This window comes from Leucopleurus acutus, assembly GCF_964270905.1.
Source record: "Leucopleurus acutus genome assembly, chromosome: X".
NCBI classification, from domain to species: domain Eukaryota; kingdom Metazoa; phylum Chordata; class Mammalia; order Artiodactyla; family Delphinidae; genus Leucopleurus; species Leucopleurus acutus.
This window is the reverse complement of record NC_139148.1, coordinates 42796048-42818834: the sequence shown is the minus strand read 5'-3', so window position 1 is coordinate 42818834 and position 22787 is coordinate 42796048. Positions and strand designations below refer to the sequence as shown.

Genomic DNA, 22787 nt, shown 5'->3' with positions numbered 1-22787 from the left:
CATACACACACACACTTTCCGGCGAAAGAAGTAGAGATCTCAAGTCACCATGGGGCTGTGGGACACTGTATCTGGTTGTCCCCTTCAGTAAAATGGAAGTTGGGCTTGGCAGTCCCTTCCAGCTCTGGCTTCCTCTCGGATTGGTACTCTAGCATTCCGAGAAACCAAGGCCCTGCCCATCGGGGAGTGTAAGGTTCTGGAGCCATTCTGGAGGATTTTCTGGATAGGGCTTGGATAGGGGAAGAGAGGAAGAGCGGGCATTCCAGGCAGGTCGAATAGCATGAACAAAGGCTTGGAGGCAGGCCTGAAGAGCAGAGATTGGGATGAACTCCGGTGGGAGCCGAGTCGAGGAGCTCACACAGGCCCCGGCTCAAGAGAGCCTGTCTCTCCTCCTCTCTGGCACCTGCCCTGCCAGCTCCATGCGGGGCGGGAGCCCAGAGATGATCTCAGATGGAGAGCTCCAGACTCCTGTACTCAGCTTCCACACGGCCTTGCCACTTGCATGTCTAACACCAGAGTCGTCATGTCCCTCCACACCTGGATCACCACCCCCAACCCTGCTCCCCCATCTCCCCCATCTCAGGTCATGTCAGCTCTGTCCTTCCAGCTGCTCAGCTAATACCCAGAAGTCACCTTGACCCTCCCTCTCTCACCCTCCGCATCCAAGCTGCCAGCAAATTCTCCTGATTCCACCTTCGAAACATTAACTCCGAACCCACCCACTTCTCACCATCTCCACTGCCATCATCCTGGTCTGGACTGTTGCTTGCCTGGACTATTATAGTAGCCTCCTCACTAGTCCCCCTACTTCTGCCCTCACCTTCCTAGAGTCTGCCCCCCTCACAGCAGCCAGAGGGATCTCTGGAGTCCATGCCCACCTTGCACTCCCAGATATGCCCGTCACTGGGGTAACATAATGCTCCCAGGAGGAAATCAGAAAGCAGCCCCCGTGGGATCAGCAAAGGTCGTGTGGCCTATACTGGGTTCAGGGAGGACAGGAGGGCTGAGGCTTGAAGAGCACCACTCAAGTGCTGAGACCTATCCTGGCTGAGGCCCCACAAACCACCCCAAATTCCCCACCACCCTCAGGGAGGACACCTCCCCACCAGGCCTGTGCCAGCGTGTATAGGCACGCTGTGTGCTGGCTCCGTGTATGTCTGCACGTGGCGTGTGCTTGGAGACACAGGCACACCCGTGCTCCTGACACCGAGTATGTGTGTGCACACGCGCACACACGTGACCAGAGCTGGGGCCCCTTTGGGACACACCCCAGCCAATGCCTGCTCTGACCAGAGGGGGTGTCCACATGGTTCAGATGGTTGAGCATTTCACACACACCCCAGCACGTTTGTAACTCCTTCCCCTTGTGTCCCCGCAGCCTGCCCTCGGACAAGGACCCAATGCCCAACCCCAGGCCAGCCAAGCCCTTGGCCCCTTCCTTGGTACTCAGCCCATCCCCAGGAGCCTTGCCCAGCTGGAGGGCTGCACCCAAGGCCTCAGACCAGCTGGGAGCCAAGGGCCCAGGGACAACCTTCCAGGGCCGGGACCTCCGAGGTGGGGCTCACGCCTCCTCTTCCTCCTTGAACCCCATGCCACCATCGCAGCTGCAGGTGAGGCCTAGGGCCCAGGAAGGGGCAGGCAGGGTGGGGTACCTGGGCCTATAGGTGCCGACCTTTACTGTGGCACTGGGCGGGGGGCCCAGCTGGGGCACAGGAAGTGGTTTTCTGGGTCCCAGGCACGTCTGTGACTTATGCAGATGTCACGGGGCCAAGAAAGTCCCCACTTAGCAGGTCTCAGAGATTCGAGGCTCTCCGCAACCTCCCAATCCCTGTCTCAGGATAGGAGACCCTATCATGGTCCCACAGGCATAGCCATGTGTGTCTCCATCCCCCTGTGACAGAGGGCTTGGGGCCCAGGGAGGTGAGGTGACAGGATGGAGGCCAGCTCTGCCACTTATTAGCTGTTTGATCTTGAAAAAGTCACCCAATCTCCGTGAGCCTCAGTTTCCACATATGTAAAATGGGGTTGGTCATTCTGCCTAGTACGTGGGGTCGTTGGTGAGGAGTATACGGGTTAGACATGTAGAACAGTGAACATGAGGATGGCATCTCACCCGCCTGCCTTCCCCCAGCTGCCCACAGTGCCCCTCGTCATGGTGGCACCCTCTGGAGCACGGCTGGGTCCCTCGCCCCACTTGCAGGCACTCCTCCAGGACAGGCCACACTTTGTGCACCAGGTACCAACCCAGAACAGGCAGGGAGGAGGGAGCAGGCGGGAGAACTGGGGAGAGGACCTGGCTGAAATGGACCCCATGTGCCCCTAGCTCTCAACGGTGGATGCCCATGCCCGGACCCCTGTGCTGCAGGTGCGCCCACTGGACAGCCCAGCTATGATCAGCCTCCCGCCACCCACTGCTGCTACGGGGGTCTTCTCCCTCAAGGCCCGGCCCGGCCTGCCACCTGGTAACACTGTACCCCACAGCTCCACAGAAGCCCAGAGCCCCCAATCCTTGAACATAAGTGGTGTGGGCTGCTGACTTGCGGCCCTCAGGAGGCCAGAGGTGTCAGGTCTTATCATCTTGGAAACTCCAACCTCTAAAAATGTCAGGCTCAGAACCTTAAAGACACAGAATGTCAAAATCACGGAACCACAGATCTTTGCAAAGTTAGTCGAAATGTCAGCGCAGTCTTTGAGCTGCTCCACCAGTAGCCTTGGAGATTAGGGACCACAGAGCCCCCTGGGAGTCTGGGCCTGCAAAGCTCAGGAGGGTGGGAAGCTCAAAATGAGAGGCTTTGTGGGCCGAGCTCCAGAGCCTGGCCCCCAGCCCCCAGAGGTGCCCTGTCCCCACCTGCAGGGATCAACGTGGCCAGCCTGGAATGGGTGTCCAGGGAGCCAGCACTGCTCTGCACCTTCCCAAGCCCCGGTGTGCCCAGGAAGGACAGGTCAGTGTGCAGGGCTGGGAAGGACCCTTGCCCTGCCATCCCCTCCTCTGACACACTTTGTCCCCCCAGCACCCTTTCAACCATGCCCCAGGGCTCCTACTCACTGCTAGCAAATGGTGTCTGCAAGTGGCCCGGATGTGAGAAGGTCTTCGAGGAGCCAGAGGACTTCCTCAAGTGAGTGGGTCAGGCCTGTTCCGGTCCAGGGGGGCCCCAGTTTGTGGGAGGAGGTCTGGGGTGCAGGTCTCAGCTCAGGCCTCATCCCGATAAGGGGTAACATGAAAGAGGCAAAAGCTGAGACTGCGGGTTCAGATCCTGGCTCCATCACTCACTGGCTCTGTGACCTTGGGCAAGTTACTTAGTTTCTTGGAGCCTCGGTTTCCTCATCTGTATAATGGGGGCATCATAACAGAGGTGTGTGCTATGATTTACCTCCATTTTACAGACAAAGAAACTGAGGCCAAAGAGGTTAAGTGTCTTGATCAAGATCACCCAGTTCCTGAGTAACAGCCAGCCTCCGGAATCCACACTCCTAACTGCTTTGCCCTGCTACCCCCCCCCCTCATGCCAACACACCAGCCTTTTATTGACCCCCAAAGTCCCAGATCCTCACAATGGCTATTGCTGCCTCCTCTCAGCCCCATCTCTCTCTCTTTCTCTCTCTCTCTCTCTCTCTCTCTCTCTCTCTCTCTCTCTCTCTCTCTCTCTCTCTCTCTCTCACACACACACACACACACACACACACACACATACCCCTTTTCCAACCATACCCAACTATCAGTGGCAATTCAGTGCATCCCGTCCTCTTCACAACCAGGCCTTCGCACAAGCTGTACTCTCCACCGGGAATGCCTTTCCCACTCTCAGCTCACTACCCTTCCATCATCATCTCCAGCACCCTGGCCATACAGTAGATGCCAAGTAGCATATGTTGAAGGAATGACAGGTGTGAAAGGAAGACTGAGGTAGAAAGAGGGGAGGGAGGCTGAGGCTCTGAGGAGAGACCTTCCTCCCAGAGGGTCTGAGCCCTCCCCACTAGGAATGTTGAGCCGAGAAGCCAGGCTCGCCATGGTCACCCGCATGGACTCTTTCCGCTACCCAGGCACTGCCAGGCAGACCATCTCCTGGATGAGAAGGGCAGGGCACAGTGTCTCCTCCAGAGGGAGGTGGTGCAGTCTCTGGAGCAACAGGTGACATGGGGGGGGCGGGGGCAGGGGGGCGGTGGGTGAACCGTACGTCCACCCTGTGCCAGGATACAAGCTCACCCAGGATGGGGGCTGGCATGAAGGAAGGAAGGGGGCAGGGCACTCCCAGGGAAGACCACAGCCTACACAAAGACATGGTGGAGAAAGATCAGGTTGAGGCCTCACTCTGTGCCTGTCCTCACAGCTGGTGCTGGAGAAGGAGAAGCTGGGTGCTATGCAGGCCCACCTGGCTGGGAAGATGGCCCCAACCAAGGCTCCATCCACGGTGAGCCACCCCAGGCCTACAGGTTGCACAGACTGCTGGGGAGCAGGGGAGAGAGAGGCCCTGCAGGGGGCGGGGGACCTATCCTTGCACCCAGGCCCTGGGATCTCTGGGCCCCTGTCCCCAGCTCCAAACATGCCCAGACCTAGGAATCTGTCCCTTTTTACCTACAAACCCTCTGGCCTTAAGATCCCAAATCATGATCTTGAGTTTGCAAAGCAACAGCAAATCGCCAAACACTGAATGCAGACTGTGTGCCGCTGGCAAGACCAGCTATATAACTCACAGGGCCCAGTGCAAAATGAAATCACGGGGCTCAGATTTCAAAATGATGACCGCAGAGCATTAAACAAAGTGCAGGGCCCCAAGACCTTCAGAGATCACATAGAAGCTGGCCCTGGGTGTCAGGCACTGTTTGTGAGCACTTTGGTGATGTTAACTTATTTAATCCCCATGATGCATGGTGAGGTAGGTATTACTATCATCCCCAATTCACAGATAAGGAAAATTGAGGCCAGGGAGGCTTAGGTGACTTTCCCAAGGTCGCAGTTGGGTAGCAGAGGAGCCCAATTCAACCCTAGCTCGTGGCCCTGGCACTGGTGTGCTACACACACTAGTGTCCGTACCCGCACTTTAATAAATATGGCTCGTGCTGCTTTGTGGGATTCTACATCAGAGTGGAATTGAGAAGAGGGTGCCCTTACTTTTAAAAACACTTATTTAAAACTAAAGTGGCAAGTTTAAGCCTCTGGGTCACCAGCCTCTCCCTCTTCCCCCAGGCATCATCCGACAAGGGCTCCTGCTGTATCGTAGCCACTGGCACACCGGGCACCACTGTCCCAGCCTGGCCGGGTCCCCAAGAGGCCCCTGAAGGCCTGTTTGCTGTGCGGAGGCACCTCTGGGGCAGCCATGCAAACAGCACGATCCCAGGTAAGGATGGTACGTGCCCTACGTGGTGCCCTCTGAGCCCCTCATCTCCCTGCCTGGTACTGGGCGGGGGACTGCTCTTCCCCACCACTGCCACCCAGTCTTTGGAAACGGGCAACTGCTCGTAAAAGCTTCCTCTCTGGATTTCCATGGCCTCCAAGCCCCCATTGTGGTCTCAGATGTCTAGTCCTAGCCCTGTCTCCCCTGAGGATTAGGGCTCACTCACTCTGCGCTTCAGCTACTCCATTTGGTCATCAGAAGGAAGGGAGCTAGCTTAGTAACTCCCAGGGACTCTCCCTCTCCCCACCAAGGAAAAGCAGGGTGACTCGCCCAAGCTCACCAATCCCCTACTACCCGCAAAGTCTGGGCTGTGGGCTTAATAGCGATTAGGGCCTTCGAGTGCCATCCTGACTCTGCCATTTAACCAGTTACATGCATTTCGTGGGGAAGTTACTTCGTTTCTTTTAAGCCTTGGGGAGAATAAGCCCCATTTTGGTGGGAGCGGCGCAAAGGGGAAATGATATCATTTATGTCAAGTGCTTAGCAAACAGTGACTGGGATCCTGGAAAGCGGTGTTCACGGTGGGATTTCAGGCATGCAGACTCGACAGCCGGTCGGTCGAGAGCAGAGGGTGGGAGAGGGAGCGAGGAGTTCCCTGACGGGGCCTGATCCCACCGTACCTCTGCCAGAGTTCTTCCACAACATGGACTACTTCAAGTTTCACAACATGCGGCCCCCTTTCACCTATGCCACCCTCATCCGCTGGGTAAGCAGAGTGCCGGGCTGAGGAGAAGGAAGAGAGGGCGGGGTGGAGGATCTGCCTCTCCCTGAGCACCCCCAGGCGGGCTCCTGCCTGAACGAACCCACGCCTCAGATGTGATCCCCCATCTTCACCCCAGACCTGCCCCCAAACCCACAACTAGACTGCCATCCAAGCCAGTGCAAGCTAAAAGCTGGCCTTCAACACACCCCCTTCCTGATGGCCACATCAACTCCAAACCTAACTGCCTCCTGGGCCTATAAATAGCCCCCAAACTAGCCCCCAAACTCCTTCACCAGCCCAGACGCACCCCAGTCTGCCGACACATTCCCCCCTAAACCCTATCCCTAACCCCTTCCTGTAACACCTGACCCGTCCCAACCCCTTCATCCTCATCCCCCTAGTGCCTTCCCAGAGGCTTCACCAGAGCCCACCCGGACCTTTATCCTAGGCCCACACCTAACCCTACACAATGCCCCCCGCTCACCTACCTAGCCCCATCCCAACCCGGAGCCTCACCGCAGCCATGGTCACTGACCCTTGACGCAATTCCATTCCTAAATCCAAGCAGATCAAATTCCCGGACCCTTAGCCTCACTCCACGCCTAATCCCAGCCCTGACCCTTAACGACCACACACAGTCAACCTCATTCTTGACCCTGAAACTAACCACATCCCTGACACATAAAATAACTACATAACTAGGCCCACCTCTGACTCCTGACCTAATGTCACGCGTCATCCCACCCCTTGCCCCTTGACTCACCCCAGTTCATCCCCAGCCTGACCTTTAACCAGCCACTTCCCTGACCTTTAACTCTGCCTGGTCCTTTACCCCTTCCAAATCCTTAACTGAACCCCACTCTCTGGCCCTTACCCTTCCCAAACCCTGAAACCTTACTCTCACAGAGAACTCCAACTCCAACTCTACCCCAGAAATTTAACTTAACTCTAGCCCTAACCCTGAAGCAGACCCCACTCCAACCTCAAACCTGATCCTCTACCTAACCCCATCCCAGCCCTACCCTCACCCCGCTTCTAACCCTGTCTCTGACCCGTCACCCCACACCATCTCCCTTCCTTCCCCCGTCCCCACAGTTCCACCCAGGTCAGAAGGCCCAAGGTGGGCCAGTGCCCCTCTCAGTCTGAATTTGGGGGAGCGGCTCCCCTTACCCCCACACCCCCTAACCTCCAGGCCATCCTGGAGGCTCCCGAGAAGCAGCGGACACTCAACGAGATCTACCACTGGTTCACACACATGTTCGCCTTCTTCAGAAACCACCCTGCCACCTGGAAGGTGAGCACCTCCGGAGGTGGCAGTGGCTGGGAGGGCCTCAAATGCCACTGCGGTGCTGGGTCAAGTTCAGGAATGGGCGGGCCTGGGACTGGGCTTGTAGGCATGTTGAGAAAGGGCAGGAGGTCGATTTTTGGTGGGGACTGCTGGCCTCAGAGGATGACTGCCTGGCCTGCTCCCCTCCCCAACGTCCCCGGCCCGGCTGGCTGGTCCTCCTTCCACAGAACGCCATCCGCCACAACCTGAGCCTGCATAAGTGCTTCGTGCGCGTGGAGAGTGAGAAGGGGGCCGTGTGGACCGTGGATGAGTTTGAGTTCCGCAAGAAGAGGAGCCAGAGGCCCAGCAGGTGTTCCAACCCCACACCCGGCTCCTGACCTCAAAGCCAAGGAAAGAAGGAAGGACAGGGGCCAAAACGGGGGAGTAGAAGTGGCTGGAGGCAGGGGTGACCGGCCCTGAACGTCCCTGCAGGGACCAAGAAGTAAGGTGTGCACCATCTTGCTGGCTAGGGACCCTGCTCCCCAGCTGACTGCCCTCCTGGATCACATGCTCTGCACCAAGGCTGCTCAGAGGGACCTTGACCCCAACCCCACACCCCCGCCCCAGCCCCCTGCAACCGGCTCTCCAGCCAAACTGAGCCTTCACAACTGACCACACACACAGCCTGCCTCAGTCGCTCTCACAGATGACCTTAGGGCTGGAAAGGACACAGAGAGTCGCAATCCTGTCCCTTGGACTCAATACAAACCCTAAAACACGAAGAGCCTGCCTCAGTACACTCACACCACCTCAAATCCGCAGTCACACAAACAGTCACACCCGAGCACAGTCCTGTCAACCCACATGCCCCAAAGCACACACCCGTAGCCAGCTTCCAGGCCCACAGGTGCAGCGTCACACGGGGCATGCCCAGACACCCGCACAGAAGCAGCCTCGGTACCTTCAGGATCTCAGGTCCCAGAAAACCACACAGACACATGCTGGTCACACACGGTATCACACAGCTCCCGACACAGACGCTCGGTCGCACAGACTTTCTGAACTCACCTGCATATCTCACACATGCACACCCACAAAGCACCCCAGTGGGCGTCCTGAGTCCCACGCAGACACCCAGGGCCATGCACACCGACTCACCAAATGTACCCAGTGTCTCACCTGCCACCCGCCCCCTCCCCCATCCTGAGCCCTGTGCCCTGTGCCCCCATCCATGCCTCAGCTTAGACTGCAGACAGAGCCCCTCATTTATTTGAGATCCAAGGCCCCAACCCCCAGCACCCTCCGCAATAAACTGCAGCTGAGCTTCCACACTCTGGATGGTCGCCCCAGATAAGGGTTGGGGTCAGGTGGGCAAGGGTCTGGGGCCAAGACTACAGCAGGAGGAACTGGACCACAAGCAGAGGGCATGGCCCAGGCCAGTGCTTGGCCAGTGCCCCCAGCACCCCAAATCCCTGCCTGAGGCCTGGGGGAGACCTCTGCTGGGGGCTGCTCAGGCCTCACGGACCCGGCCCAGGAGGCCAGCGTTCTCCTGGCGAAGGGCTCGGTAGTCCTCACGGATCTTCTCCAGGTTGCTGAGGGTCTTCTTGCCCATCTCCGTCTCAATCTAAGGCAATGCGAACCGCAGCCCTTCAGCATGCAGGGCCGCTTTCCCAGCTCCTGCTCACCAGCCCCACCCCATCACAGCCACCCAGGGCCCCTCCCATGCTCCTTCCACCCCCTCCAACAGCAGCCTGCTCTGTCCCACCGCCAGGCCTCTGCACATGTCATCCGTCCACCTAAAGCATCCTTTGCTATGTGGCAGGACTGCCCACCACATACTCAAGCTGAAGCCTCTGCCAACGGCCCTGGGAGGCAGGCGTGAGGACCCTCAGGGGGAAGGAGGGGGCCAGAGCAGGCCACTGGGCTGTTCCAGGTCACACACACAGCGCCTAAGGGGCAGGGCTGTGTCTGGTTCCACAGCCTCTCTTGGCATAAACCGAGGAGCTGCCTTGGTTAGCCTTCCCAGCCCCAGGCCTCACCTGCTCCTCAAGGTCTCGAACCTCCCGCATGATTGTGCCCGTGTCCTCGATGGTCTGGATGAGCTGGCTGCAGTTCTGGGGACAGCAGGAGCAGAAGGCTTGCACCCCAACTTGGCCCCACCCCAGCCAGCCCCCAGGCACGCTTCTCCCCTCACCTCATGCAAGGCAGCTAGATACTTGTAGGCCTTCCGAACAGCATCGTCCTTTTTGGCATCCTGACCAGACAGAGGAGACCCTGAAGGTGTCGGTGGGCTGTCCCCGCCTCACCCCGCCCCTACCCCACCCCCACCTCCAGGCCCCCACAAGGCCACCCTCTCCCACTCCCTGACTTCATCTTCCCCAGGGCAAAGCCAGGCCCGAGCATCAGTGTACCTACGAGGCTCACACAGGGCCCAAGGCCCACCCCACCCCCGCACCCAGCCCGGCCTGCCCCACACCTTGAACACAAGCTCATCAGTCACCGCAAACGTCCGGTCCAGCTTCCCAGACAGGGAGTTGATTTCCTTCTGAAGCTCCTTCGTGTCAGACAAGATCTGGCAGAGACCAGGGTAGCCGTGAGCCCGTCTGGGGCGGGCAGCCGGCCAGCTGAGGGCATTCACGTTTATGCTGTCCCATCCACACAGGGTCAGGGGTGGCTGGAGTGGACTGTGTGGGGCTCTTCTGTGTCTGGGTATGGCCAGATAGCTCTGACTTTCAGAGGGTGTGAGGTCCCCGTGTAGCCCTGCAACACACATCTGCCCCTTCGGCATATCTACCCGTATGACCCACCTTCCCTGGCCACGATGGCGTACCTTAGTGATCTCTTCCTTCTGCTTCCGGATGTTGCCCACAATCTCCAGGATGCGCTGGGTATAGGCCAGCCGAGACACGTCTCTGGGCAGGGTCTCGAGCTCTGACATCTAGGCAGAGACAGCAGGTGCTCCCTTAGCACCCACACCTCCCCGGCTCTGAGTGGCCCAGGGCCCCCACACGGGCCTTACCAGCTGCTTATAGACGTCCTCCTTCCGGCGGGCCTCTTCAGCAGCTGCCCGAACACTCTGGTGCAGCTCCTGGATCTCTGCCAGCCGTCGAGAAGATTCCAGCTGCCAGGACCCCACGGGTAGAGGGCAGTGAGGCAGAGCGCAGGGCTAGCCCCCGAGGGAGGGACCGAACCCGCCCCACCCATGGCCCCGGACCCCACCACCTACCTCTCTGCAGTCCTGGAGCTTTCGGAGGTGGCGGTACTCAGCAAGGAGCGGAACACGATGCTTTTCCCACTGACCTGCCAAGTGGATGACCCGCTGGGCACTGCTCTCTACCACGAGCTAGGGGTGGTGGCAGGGGGGCTACATGTCACACTGGCTGGGCCCATCCAACTCCGACCCTCCCAGCCCAGCCTCAGCGCCAGCCCCACCTGCAGCTTGGCAAGGTTGGCAGCCCCGTCGGGCAGCAGCTCCACCGCCCGGCTCTTCAGGCGCAGGGCCTGCTCATGCTCCGCTGTGCTGAGCTTGCTCTGCCGACACTCGGTCTCCACCTGGCACCCAGGATCCCCACTCCCAGTCAGTGGGGAAGCCCCATGCACACAACCTCCCAGCCCTCGCTAAGCCTGGAGAGCCCTGGCCTAGCCCAAGGCCCTCAGATGACAACACATCCCTCTAGGGGCCCTATGGGCCCCTCGGACCCCTCCTGATAGTAACAGAGACCTATAAGCAGTGACAGGCACCCACAGGCCCCTCTGACCCCTCCACCTCCACACTGACTCCCCAGGACCCCTGATGAGCCCCACAAGTCCCTACAGAGGCCCACGGACACTTACACCCCTCCCGATTCTCACAGACACCAAGGCACCTCTAACCCCTGCAGGTCCGACACCAAGGCACCTCTAACCCCTGCAGGTCCAACACCACCCCCACCCCCAACCCTACATCGCCCTCTCACTCCCACTGATTCTCCTGAACCCTCAAGAGGCCCACAGGTCCCCAGTGTCTCCCATGAACCCTTCTAACAAGTGCAGACCTCTACAGAGTACCCCCTCAAGTCCCTCTAAGCCGTCTAGGCCGGACTTGTGACCTGACCCCGGTGGACAGCCCCTCTCCCACACCCACCTGCACAAGGCTGATTCCCAGGGTCTTCATGTTGGCTTCAACCTCTTCAATGTTGCGATTCACTCCCTCCAGCTGCTCCCGAAGAGACTCCAGCTCCTGCTCCTGAGCTGCCCATGTGTCCTGCGAGGCACAGGCAGTCGGGGTGGGGGTGTCAGGCCCAGTAGACAGCCAAGGGCCCAAGACACCTCCCCCGCCCCACCATTGCTCTGCTCACCTGTTCAGGCCGCCGGGAGGTGGCCGGCACATCTGACACCTGGGCTGCCTGGGCCTCGGGCTCCTGGGGAGCGAGAAAGGAGCATCCTGGCTGTCGGGGAAAGCCCTGCCCCTCACAGCCCAGCCTCAACACCCACCAAAAGCACCTTCCCAGCACCATACCCAGGTACAGTACCACTGACGGCTGTCAGAATGTGTGTGAGGATCAATGCACTCTCTGACCTTAGACTGGAGTGTTTGCTCATAAAGAAACCTCCCTGACCTTGACACAGCTCTTGCCCATCTGCCCATGAGAAGGACGAGGGCCCCTCTGGATGACCATCCAAGGAGAGAAGATATGTCCAGAGGAAACTGCCCAGGAAAAGCTGGGGTCTGCACAAAGAGCAGCCCTACACGCTTACATAGTTCCCACCCCTCTACCCTTTCTCCACAGAAGTCCCCAAGAAGCCAGGGGACCGTTCTGGGTGCCCATCCACCATGGGGAGAGGGCAGGTGGGAACACGGGCCCCTGTATGGATAAAATGTGATGTGTGTACATCAAGCAATACTGCCTTGGCCCCATCAGCATGCCCCAGGGCCACTCAGGCCCACCCACCAGATGGAAGGTGAACTTCTCTGAATGTGTGAAGCGGGAGCCCTTGGGAGCACCAGTCCTGGCGCCAGCACCCCAGGCCTGCAGCAGCTCTCCCAGGTCTCGGGCTTGTTGGGGGGCCCCTGGCTGGCCCCAGGTCTGGCGCAGATGCTCGGCCAAGTGCTTCTGCAGCCGCTGCCGCTGAGCCCGAGTATCCTCCTAGAAACAGTGGAAGAGTGTGGAGGCCTGCGGGGTACCCAAGGCCCTGCCTCCACCAGGGAGCTGCTTGACAAGGTGCTACCCCCAAGTCACACCAGCCATCCAGCCTCTCCCACAAGGGGGCCTGGACCCACTCTCCTGGTCCACAGGCCTGGGAGCTCCCTGAGGACGGGGCCTCCTCTTCTTCAGCCCTGCTTCTCTCTACCCACTGGCTCCCTGCACTGGAGGAGCCTGTGGGAAGGGAGAGAAGTAAGCCTGCAGCCCCCAAATTAGAGACCGACACTCAAAAGATATGTGGGGACAGAGCGGAAACCGAGTCAGAGGTGCTGGGCAAAGAAGGGGGCAGAGGCAGAGTGGAATTGAGAGAGAGAGAGAGAGACATGAGAACAGAGGCAGTTTTGAGACAACTGGAGAAATCTGATTACGAACCCAGTGTTGGATGGTATTAAGAGGTCACTGTTACCAATACAGGGGACACGGGTTTGAGCCCTGGTCCAGGAAGATCCCACATGCCGCAGAGCAACTAAGCCCATGCACCACAACTACTGAGCCTGTGCTCTAGAGCCCGCGAGCCACAACTACTGAGCCTGCGTGCCACAACTACTGAAGCCCACGTGCCTAGAGCCCGTGCTCCACAACAAAAGAAGCCACCACAATGAGAAGCCTGCGCACTGCAACGAAGAGTAGCCCCCGCTCACCAAAACTAGAGAAAGCCCGCACGCAGCAACGAAGACCCAATGCAGCCAAAAGTAAATAAATAAATAAATTTAGGGGAAAAAAAGATGTAATAGGTTCTGGTTCAAAAGATAAAATGCATATACAAAGCTTTAAAAAAAAAACAAAAGAAAAAGAGGTCACTGTTAATTCTGTTAGGTGTGAAAATGGCCCAGGGGTTGTGTTAAAAAGTGAATGCCCTTATGAGTTAAGAGATGTCTGCTTAAGTATTTAGAGTTAAAATGATATGACGTCTGGGACTTGCTTTAAAATATTACAGAAAAAAAATGTTAGAGAAGGGATGAGGAAAGATTGGCAAAATGCTTATATCTTTTTTTTTTTCTCTTTTTGGTTGTGCCTCCTGGCTTGTGGGATCTTAGTTCCCCGACCAGGGATTGAACCTGGACCCTCAGCAGCGAAAGCGCTGAGTCCTAACCACTGGACCGCCAGGGAATTCCCACAAAAGGCTTATAATTGAGGGTGGATGGCAGGGACATAGAGTTTATGAGACTATTCTCTCTACTTCTGTGTCTGAAATGCCTATAAGTTTAAAAAAGAGAGAAAAAGATAAAGACAGAACAAATGGCAGCGGAGGAGGCGGAAGGAGACAGTTCCAGAGGCGGACAAAGTGGGGAGAGGATGGGGACAGATACTGAGGTGGACAGAAGGGAGATGGAGGCGGATATAGAGGTAGATGAGGCAGAGACACAGAAACGAGGAGACAGCAGTGGCGAGAGAGAAAGAGGGGCAGCAAAACCACAGAAGGAGAAAGCCAGTGATGAGAAGAGACGGTGCAGAGATCTGGAAGCCATACATTGGTGATGACGGCAGAGACAGAGAAAGAGGGAGCGAATCAGGGGCAGGAAGAAGGTAGTAGAAACAGGGAGGAAGGGAGCAGATCCTGACAGCTCTGGCTGCCTGTGCACGTCCTTCGGTGGAACATCGCCCTCAGAAGACAGCAGTATCACCACCCTTGTCTCACAGCAGGAAGCGGACACTCCGAGGGGCCATACTGACTTGTGCGAGGGCCACAATCTTTCTGACTCCAATGTTCTTTCAGGCAGGGAGCCAGGTAGTTGCACACAGGGAGGAGACGATGGAAGAGAGGGACAAAGTGGGGAAAGGACAGGGGCAGAGGACTAACGGGAAACGAAATGGGAGCCACAGTGAGCAGGGACCTCGTCAGCAGGGACCAAGCACTGGGCAGTACCTGGACGGGGAGGCGGGATGCCCGGTGGACCCAGTCCTCATCCCTGGGGCGGTCCCGGCCCGTGTGCTGGCAGAGTTGGATGGCGTGGCATTCAAGAAGCGAGGCCACCCTCGCAGCAGGCTGCGGCACCTGGGCGGGGGCTGGTAGCAGCAGGGGACTCGCCTGGAACTCCCGGGGCTCTGGAGGCAGCAACAGAGTCAGCCAGCCCTCCAGCCTCACCATGCAGTTAGGCCCACCTCTACCCCTCCCCCCAGCCCCTCTCCAAAGCCTCATCCTCACCTCCTCTGGAGAGCAAATCAGGCATGAACAGCCTGCTGGCATGGAAAGGCTTCTGGTGGGCCGAACCCTGGTGAGAGAGCAGAATCAGACCTCTAGGATGAATCGTGACGGGGGGCACCAGGGGGAGGGGGCCAAAAACCTGAGCACCCAAATGGGGACAAGGCAGGCAAGGCAGCAACAAGCAACACTGACATGAGTTGAGGGGTCCCACCTGGAGGTGCTGCAGCTTAGGAGTGCGAAGGAGGGGTGGGACCCAGGGCCGGGCTAGCTGGTCCCGGATTTGGCTCCCGATGGCCCGGAGGAGGATAGCTGAGTCACCTAGGGAAGTGGGGAGGGAGTGTCAATCAGGTGACAGTGCCACAACTCCAAAAATGCATACCCTGGGAAAGCAGCCTGACTGCCCCCCCAGAGATACATATCTATGTAGCTATCATTCTCACACTCAGACATTCAACAAACACTTATTAAGCACCTACTTAGAATGGTACCAGTCACCATTCTAGACCCTTGGGCTACTTCAGTGAACAAACTGATAAATAACCTCCTGCCCTCCGGCAGAGGCAGGTAGAGGAGAGTGTGACCAAGGCCGTAAGTACAATACAGAAGACTGTCAGGTGGTCATCAGGAAAGGAAGATAAGGACCATTGAGAGGAAGATATAATTTTAAACAAGGCAATCCAAGGAAGGCCTCCATGAGGTGACATGTGAACAGGAACCTCCAAGAGATAAGGGAGTGAACCATGAGGCTATCTGGGTGAGTAAGCCAGCAGATGCAAAGGCCCTGAGGCCGGAGTGGCCTGGTGTGGTTAGAGTAGAGTGGGCAAGGCGGGGGCAAGGCAGGAGGTGAGGCAGAGAGGCCCCTTCCAGCACCAACTCCCCACCTGGGTCAGCCCAATCCCCAGTTCCCTTCCCCCTGCCCTGCATCCCCTCTCCCAGCCCCAGTCCTCCCACCTAGTTCTCCTGAAGACATATACCCCACACCCACCAGTCAACCTTTTCACCACTTCCACCTCTCTCAGCCCCCACAGCACCCTCTCCCTCACCCCCACCACGCCCCAGGCACCCCATACCAGCAGGCTGGTCTGCGTCCTCAGAGGCATCAGTGGGCAGACGTTCAGCCAGGAAGAGAAGCAGGTCCCGGAGGTCAGGCTCACTGGGGTAGAGGAAGTTCTGATAGCCAAGCTCCAAGGGATATCCCAGGTCCTGGGGGTGGGGAAGGGTGGCCGCTATCAGTCAGGCAGGCAGGATCCTCCTGTTCTGGGAGCCCAGGGCTAAGACCACAAACGCTCCCACTCTCTCACCAACCACCACCCTCTGAACTTCCCCTTGGCTCACCAAGGCCTTCAGAGCTTTAAAAATTAAAGCTCCGGGGACTTCCCTGGTGGTCCAGTGGGTGTGACTCCACGCTCTCAATTGCAGGGGGCCCAGGTTCGATCCCTGTTTGGGGAACTAGTTGTGGCATGCGTGCCACAACTGAGAGTCCGCATGCCTCAGCGAAGGTCTTACGTGCCGCAACTGAGACCAGCGCAACCAAAATAAATAAATATTTAAAAAAATAATAAAATTAAAGCTCTGGCCTCTCTAAATATGACTCAAAATCCAGAGGCCATGAAAGAGAAGATGGGTATTTCTGAATACATGAAAAAATTTTTCAAGAAAAATTACAGTGAGCAAAGTCAAAAGCATAATGACAAGCTGGGAAAAAATGCTTGGAGTTCATATCATAGGCAAAGAGTGAATCTTTTTCACTAGTATATAAAGAGTGCCTAAAACTACACAAGCAGAAAGACCAACAGTGCAACAGTAACAGAGGCAAAAGATAGGAGCAGACAATTCCCATAAAGAGAATGAAAAACGGCCCTTAAACATATGCAAATATGTCCAACTTTGCTTACAAGAGCGACTTGAATTGAAAGCACACGGAGAGACGCCACACGAGCATCACCCATCCGGGACAACCTGACGTTACGTTCTCCTGAGGTCCACTCGGGCAAGGAGATACTATCACTTGCACAGAGTTCCTGCCCCAGACCTGAATCTAGTCATGAGCAAACGATCAGACCAATTCAGATTATGGGGCATTTCAGGAAACAACCAGCCTGCATTCTTCAAAAACATGTATCATTGCAAAAAGAAACAAAGAAACAAAAACTAAGTAGGACTGTTGGATACAGAAGATTAGAAATGTAACAGTGATATGAAATGTATGATCCTAGATTGGACTCTGTAGTTGGAAACAAAAAGAGCTAAAAAGGATATTTTTGTAACGACTGAGGAAATTTGACCATGCACTAAATATTAGATACTATTACTCTATCAATATTCAGTTCATGGGTGGGATCATGATATTGTGGTTATACTGGCAAATGCCCTTTTACTTGGGAGCGATGCACTGAAAGTTTTAGGTATGAAGTGTCATGATGTCTGCTGCTTTCAAAAGGTTCAGAAAAAAATGTGTGTGTGTGTGAGTGTGTGTGTGTGTGTACCCAGATAGAGAGAAAAGAGTGGAGGAAAATGTTAACAACACAGAAAGCTAGGAGAATGGTGTTATTTTTCTGTTTTCATTTTTCCTTAAATTTGAAAGTTTTTCAAAGTACAAAGCTAGGAGGAAAACTATACAGAGAGACTATTCCTCACCTATTGAATGGGCAAAACTCTGACAATACACTCAGTGGGTGAGGCTGTGGGTAAACAGGCACCCTCTCATACACTGCTGTTGGGAAGGCAGAAATTAAACAATCCCAGTGAAGGCGATTGGGGAAAATCTAACAAAATGGCGTATGCGTTTACCCTTCCACCTAGCAATCCTACTTCTAGGAGTTGACCCTGAAGACAGGCCTCCAACAATTCAAGAATATATATGCACAAGATTATTCATTACAGCATTATTTGCAAAATATTGGGAACTCCCTAAATGTCCAAGCACAGGAGAGGGGTTGAATAAACTACAGTGCATACATACAATGAACTACTCTGCAGCTGCAAAAAGGAAAAAAAAAAGATTGCCTGATATGAAATGATTTCCAGGATATGTGGCAAGGGGAAAAAATAAGGTAAGAAACTAGGTATATGCTCTCTTTTGTGTAAGAAAGGGGGGAAATAAGAATATATATTTATATTTGCTTATATCTTCATTTTTTAAAAACTGGAAAGACACACAAGAAACTAATCAAGGTAATCCCCTTACAGCAGACGGGTAAGGGTAACGAGGTGAACGGTCTGGAGTGCCAGTGGGACTTTTCAAGGTATTGTGTTACTTCTGTCACACCTTGGAGATTTCTTTGACTCTTTCAGTAGTTAACCATCTTTTACCCAGTTAACAATTCTTTATATTGAAATTTCCCTATTCAAATTACTGCTGGGGTTTGTGTCTCTGGACTGGACCCTGACTGATAAAAATGACCCACACAAAATAGTAAATAATGTTTTTAAAAGAGGCTATGGGCTTTGGAGTCAAAAAGATTGGGGTTGAAATCCAGCCTGTACTACTTAACTGGCTATAAGGCCTTGGACCGGTTATTCAACCACCAAGAAGCTCAGTTTCTAGCTGTAAAATGGGGCTGACAGTACTTTCCCGATGTGGATGCTTTAAGGGATAAAAGGGCCCATCAAGGTTCTGGGCCAGAGTTGCATGGATTCTGAAAGCATACTTCGTGGATGCAAATCCAAGCTTTGCTTCTTACCAACTGGGTAACCGCAGGCAAATCACTTAACCTCTCTGAGCTTCACTTTTCTCACCTGAGAAAAGGGATACCAACAGTGCCTACTTCAGAAAGTTGTCACCAGAATTCAGTGAGTTAACACCAGGTTACCACAATGCCCAGCACAGAGCACACACTCAGAAAACATCATTATTATACACACATATGTGTACTTGGTCACAACGTAAGATATATTTATTTCAGAGGATCACAGTCAAAACAGTGTGAAAATCACTGTCTTTTAAGCTACTTTACTTTGGGTTTTTCCGACACCTGCAATCAAAGGGCTGTGACTGATACAGAAACTCATTCCAGGAGTGGGGTGTGTGAAATGACAGACACCAAAGTATGGAAGTGGCTGAGTCGCAAAAAGTGCTGCCAGGAGTAGGGCACATGAAGAGGCAGGCACCAGAAGGCGGCAGTGCTGAGCCAAGGTGGGCTACATGAGCAGCACCCAGCTGGGTTAAGAGAGACCTTTTCTACCTGCTCAGGGCAAACCGAGGCTCTGGGGCCAGACAATCACGTGAACCTCTCAATCACGGAAAAAGCCATACTCACGCTAAAGTTAGTGTGAGGAAAAGTAGGTCACCACCAAATCCAGTGGGAAACAGCACTGAGAGAAGGGAGGAAGAGAAAACTGGGGGAAGCCTGATCCCCGGCCCCTCCTCAACACGCCCCACTGTGCACCCTCCTAGCCAAACAGGACACAAGTTCCCCTTTATAAAGTGCCGTCCTCGAGAAGACAGCCCCAGGCCAGGGGACAGACTGCCTGCCTGGAGGGCCACCGAGAGCCCCAGACAAAAGAACCTGAGAACTCCTGAGAACTAGGTGAACCAGAGAGCCAAGGGAAGGGTAGAGCTCTGAGGCCTATTTCTAAGAGACAGAAACTGCACAAGCAAGGAACAAATTCAAGAAACCTGACCACCCAGTCCCTTGGGGCTAAGTGGAAGGTTTCACTGTAGTTACTCTATTGTCCCTCTGCCACCATACGCTGGGCATGTTGACATTCATTACGTAGCCACAAGTTGCTGGAACACAAGCAGCCAGATCAAGCCTATCCAATAATAGTAATACCACTTGCACAAAGCTTACTATATCCAGCTTTTCACGTATGAACTCTTTTTTTTTTTTTTTTTTTTTTTGCGGTACGCGGGCCTCTCACTGTTGTGGCCTCTCCCGTTGCGGAGCACAGGCTCCGGATGCGCAGGCTCAGTGGCCAGCCATGGCTCACGGGCCCAGCCGCTCCGCGGCATGCGGGATCCTCCCGGACCGGGGCACAAACCCGTGTCCCCTGCATCGGCAGGCGGACTCTCAACCACTGCACCACCAGGGAAGCCCTGAACTCATTTTTAATCCTCATAGCAACCCTATGTGGTAGGTACAATTCTTACCCTTTTTACACATGAGAAAACTTAAGCCCAAAGAGGTTAAGAGACTAGCCTAAAATCCCAGAACTAATGAGCCAGGAGAAATGACATTTACTTGGAGCCCTTGGATATAGTAACTGGACACAGGTCTGTACTGGGGAGGCATGAGTGCTTCACCAGAAGGCACTTTATTTACAATAGAGACAGTATGTAAATTATTCTTACGAGAGGTAAGCTGCAACAGAGCAGAGTAAAGTTTTAGTGCAGACACTGTTTTAGTTAAGCAGCATATCTTCCTTCGGGTAACCCTCCCTCCTCCAACTCCAAGTGATCTTGAAGGAGCAGCCAATCACAGTGCCCTATAGGGATGACCAGGTGATCCAAGCTGGCCCAACCAGAGAACGTGGTGGTTAATTTCAGCCTGAGCACATGACTCAAAACAGGGCCTTTTCAGGAACTGGTAAATGGATACTATAGGGGGAAAAGTTCTTGGTGCTAAGCTCAAAATATGAGAGCCAGGGGCAACTCAGGCACAAACTCATTTAATCCTCAGGACAACCCTACTTTTATCATCTCGATTTCACAGATAAGGAAACTGATGCCCACTGGGCCATCAGTTAGCAAGGTCACACAGTTAACAAGTGCTGTAGCCAGGGTCTGAACTACTCAGGCAGTTTGACCACAGAGCCGGCAGCCTTAACCACTAATGAACGCTAAGCCACAACGGGAGGTGGCAGAGAGGAAAGTCAAGAGTCTCAAAGGAGCTTGGTGACTTTGTGAAGGAGGAAGGAAGAGGCTGTGTGTAATTGGGAGGAAGACACTCACCATACAGGCCTGAGCCAGGCTCATGGCCAGACGGAACCGGGCAGACATAGCAAGAGGCAGCAGGGGGCTAAGGCCGGAGCCCACAGCAGGGTTGATCACACGCAGGCAACGGACCACAGCTTCTACAACCAGCTCAGTGGTGAAGGCTCGCAGGGTCTGCACATCTGGAGGAACTGCCCTGAAGAAGAAGGAGGCAGGCTCGATGGGGGGTGGGGGGAAGCAGTCAGGAAACAGGGATGAGGCTGGGCCGTGCTGCCTTCTGGAAGCCCTAGTACTGGGATGGGGTAGGGAGGGTGGCCACAGTTCAGACAGGTCCTGGGTGTTGCTGGCTGACTTCCATTTGGAAAACTGAGAATGGGGGGAGTCCTCAGGTCCTAAGATCTTGGTGTAGAACGGTGGATGGAAGGGATCCGAGTTCAAAAACTCTCAAATTTCCCTATGCCTAAAAGCCCCAAATTTCTGGGGTCTGGGAAGGCCTAGGAGCCCAGGTGGAATAGCCTCTGGGTTTCTGCATCCCCAGATATCATGTTTGCTGCATGTCAGAGGCCCCTAGATACTGACCTGCTAGAATTTTGAGACTAGATGTTGGGAGGCTGGAGTTTTCAGGAGTTCCAAATGTCAGAGTCCCTGGGTATCAGGACCACCCAGTCTCAAGCAATCCAGAAATCAAGCTCCCTAGATGTTGTCATCTTGGGTTTTTAGGACCCTCGAATGCAGGAGTCCTTGTGCGTCGGGGTCACCAAGCATTAAGGCCACCAGATTTTATAGAGTCCTGGGGTTTTAAAAGGCTCAGGTATTGGGAAACCAGGTTTGAAGGTTCCCAAGTATCCAATCCCAGGGGATTTTGGAGTCCCTGAGTGCCAGGATCCCAGAGTTTTAAGTTCCCTGGTTCACAGGATAAAGGTGGCTTAGAATCTCCAGATGTCAGAGTCCCAGGGTATTGATGTCAAGATCCACAGATTTCAGGATCCCGGGTCTTGAGGTTCCAAGGTTTTAAGGTCTCGAGGTGTCTAGGTCCTGGAGTTTGGGGTTTACCAAGTGTAGAGGTCAAAGGGTTTGGGAGGCCCCGTGTGTGTGTGTGCGTGCGTGTGTGTGTGTGTGTAAGGAGGAGGGAGGGTCTTAGGGTCCTGAAGTTGCAGCCCTAGATGTCAAGGTCCAGAGTTTTGGAGTCCCGGATGTGGGCATTCCGGGGTGGGCGGGGGCTGTGTCCTTACGTGCCGGCCTGTCGCAGGGAATGGATGAGGATTCGGTCCGCCTCCTCCATGGTAGAGCCGTGTTGGAGTCCGAGGTTGGGTCCAGGGCCGGGTCCGAGCAAGAGAGGCGCAGCTGTGGAAAGCCCGCTCCCTGCTCGCGGTCCAAGGAGTGTCACGGGCTGCGCGAGGAGAGCCGGGAAGTGTAGTTCCGAGACCCAGTTCGGCGCAAGCCGGATGCCTGTCGTTCTGGTGTGAATGGGCGCGCGCAAGCTTGAGCGTGCAATGGCTGCTGGGAGTTGTAGGTCTGGTTTTGTTTGTTTTCTCTTTCCTGCAGCCCAGTGCGCTCTTCCAAGTGAGCAAAGGATTATACTGCACGCGCAAGTGTGTGTGTGTGTGTATGTCAGGAAGGAAGGGGGAAGGAGCGGGACGGAGAGAGGCTTCTATACTCATTCATTTAAGGCAGCATTCATCTTCTAGATTGTAAAAGTGTACAAGTTAAGGCAGGGGCTTTCGCACAAAGCGACTAGGTTTGAGTCTCAGCTCTGCAACTTGCTAAATGTGCAACCGTGGGCAGGTTACATAGCTTCCCTGTGTCTTAGTTTCCTCTTCTGTAAAATGGAACTGTTAATGTACCTGCTTCCTAGGATTAAACAGAATTAACTCACGTAAAGCAGCGTTGAAATGTGTGCCTGATACATAATACAGTAAAAAACAAAAACAAACAAAAACCACTATGTAAGTTACAGTCACTAGTATTCATGCATTCAATAAATGCTTTATTTTAATGTTTTATATATATATATATATATATATACACACTCCAGAGAATAATTACATAGTAAACATCCATATAACCACCATTCATGAAATAGACCACCCTGTCTCCACTGCTCAGTAGTGCCACGTTTGTCATAAATCACGTGTACCTATATGTGGGACTCAGTTTCTGAACTCCATGCTGTTCGTAATTTCTCTTGCTTTATAACAAGCTTTGATACCTGATATAGCA

At 54.6% G+C, this 22787-nt stretch overlaps 2 protein-coding genes across 3 annotated transcripts; one reads left to right on the top strand and one right to left on the bottom strand.

Moving 5' to 3' along the window:
• Positions 1 to 1273: 1273 nt before the first annotated feature.
• Positions 1274 to 7761, top strand: FOXP3 (forkhead box P3; the record flags this gene model as incomplete). Its single annotated transcript, XM_082865095.1, has 10 exons — positions 1274 to 1610; positions 2132 to 2236; positions 2324 to 2462; positions 2855 to 3116; positions 4042 to 4129; positions 4329 to 4409; positions 5186 to 5336; positions 6023 to 6099; positions 7289 to 7390; positions 7612 to 7761. Exons 1-10 carry the CDS (start codon positions 1401 to 1403, stop codon positions 7759 to 7761), a joined length of 1365 nt encoding a protein of 454 aa, XP_082721221.1. The 5' UTR covers positions 1274 to 1400.
• Positions 7762 to 8624: 863 nt separating this feature from the next.
• CCDC22 (CCC complex scaffolding subunit CCDC22) lies at positions 8625 to 21891 on the bottom strand. 2 transcript variants are annotated; one of them, XM_082864117.1, is made up of 17 exons: positions 21800 to 21891; positions 20586 to 20763; positions 15763 to 15895; positions 14904 to 15010; positions 14693 to 14759; positions 14414 to 14592; positions 12295 to 12489; positions 11701 to 11763; positions 11487 to 11606; positions 10796 to 10915; positions 10590 to 10706; positions 10383 to 10484; positions 10194 to 10301; positions 9840 to 9935; positions 9558 to 9617; positions 9403 to 9477; positions 8625 to 8987 (listed from the first exon to the last, which is right to left on the bottom strand). In XM_082864117.1, the coding sequence occupies exons 1-17, from the start codon at positions 21847 to 21849 to the stop codon at positions 8874 to 8876; spliced, it is 1884 nt and encodes a 627-aa protein (XP_082720243.1). In that variant the 5' UTR covers positions 21850 to 21891; the 3' UTR covers positions 8625 to 8873. The 2 variants fall into 2 exon arrangements, with proteins under 2 accessions (XP_082720243.1, XP_082720244.1); XM_082864118.1 differs by having other exon boundaries at positions 9424 to 9477.
• Positions 21892 to 22787: the final 896 nt, after the last annotated feature.

What these genes read in the sequence shown, in the direction of transcription:
- CCDC22 (XM_082864117.1), bottom strand. Translation starts at nt 21,849, where the DNA reads ATGGAGGAGGCGGACCGAATCCTCATCCATTCCCTGCGACAGGCCGGC. An exon ending in GCCTGGCTCAGGCCTGTATG is followed by an intron (nt 15,896 to 20,585) that starts GTGAGTGTCTTC and finishes CCCCACCCCCAG; the next exon opens with GACCTGGGATATCCCTTGGA. An exon ending in CATCCCGCCTCCCCGTCCAG is followed by an intron (nt 12,490 to 14,413) that starts GTACTGCCCAGT and finishes CACTGTTTCTAG; the next exon opens with GAGGATACTCGGGCTCAGCG.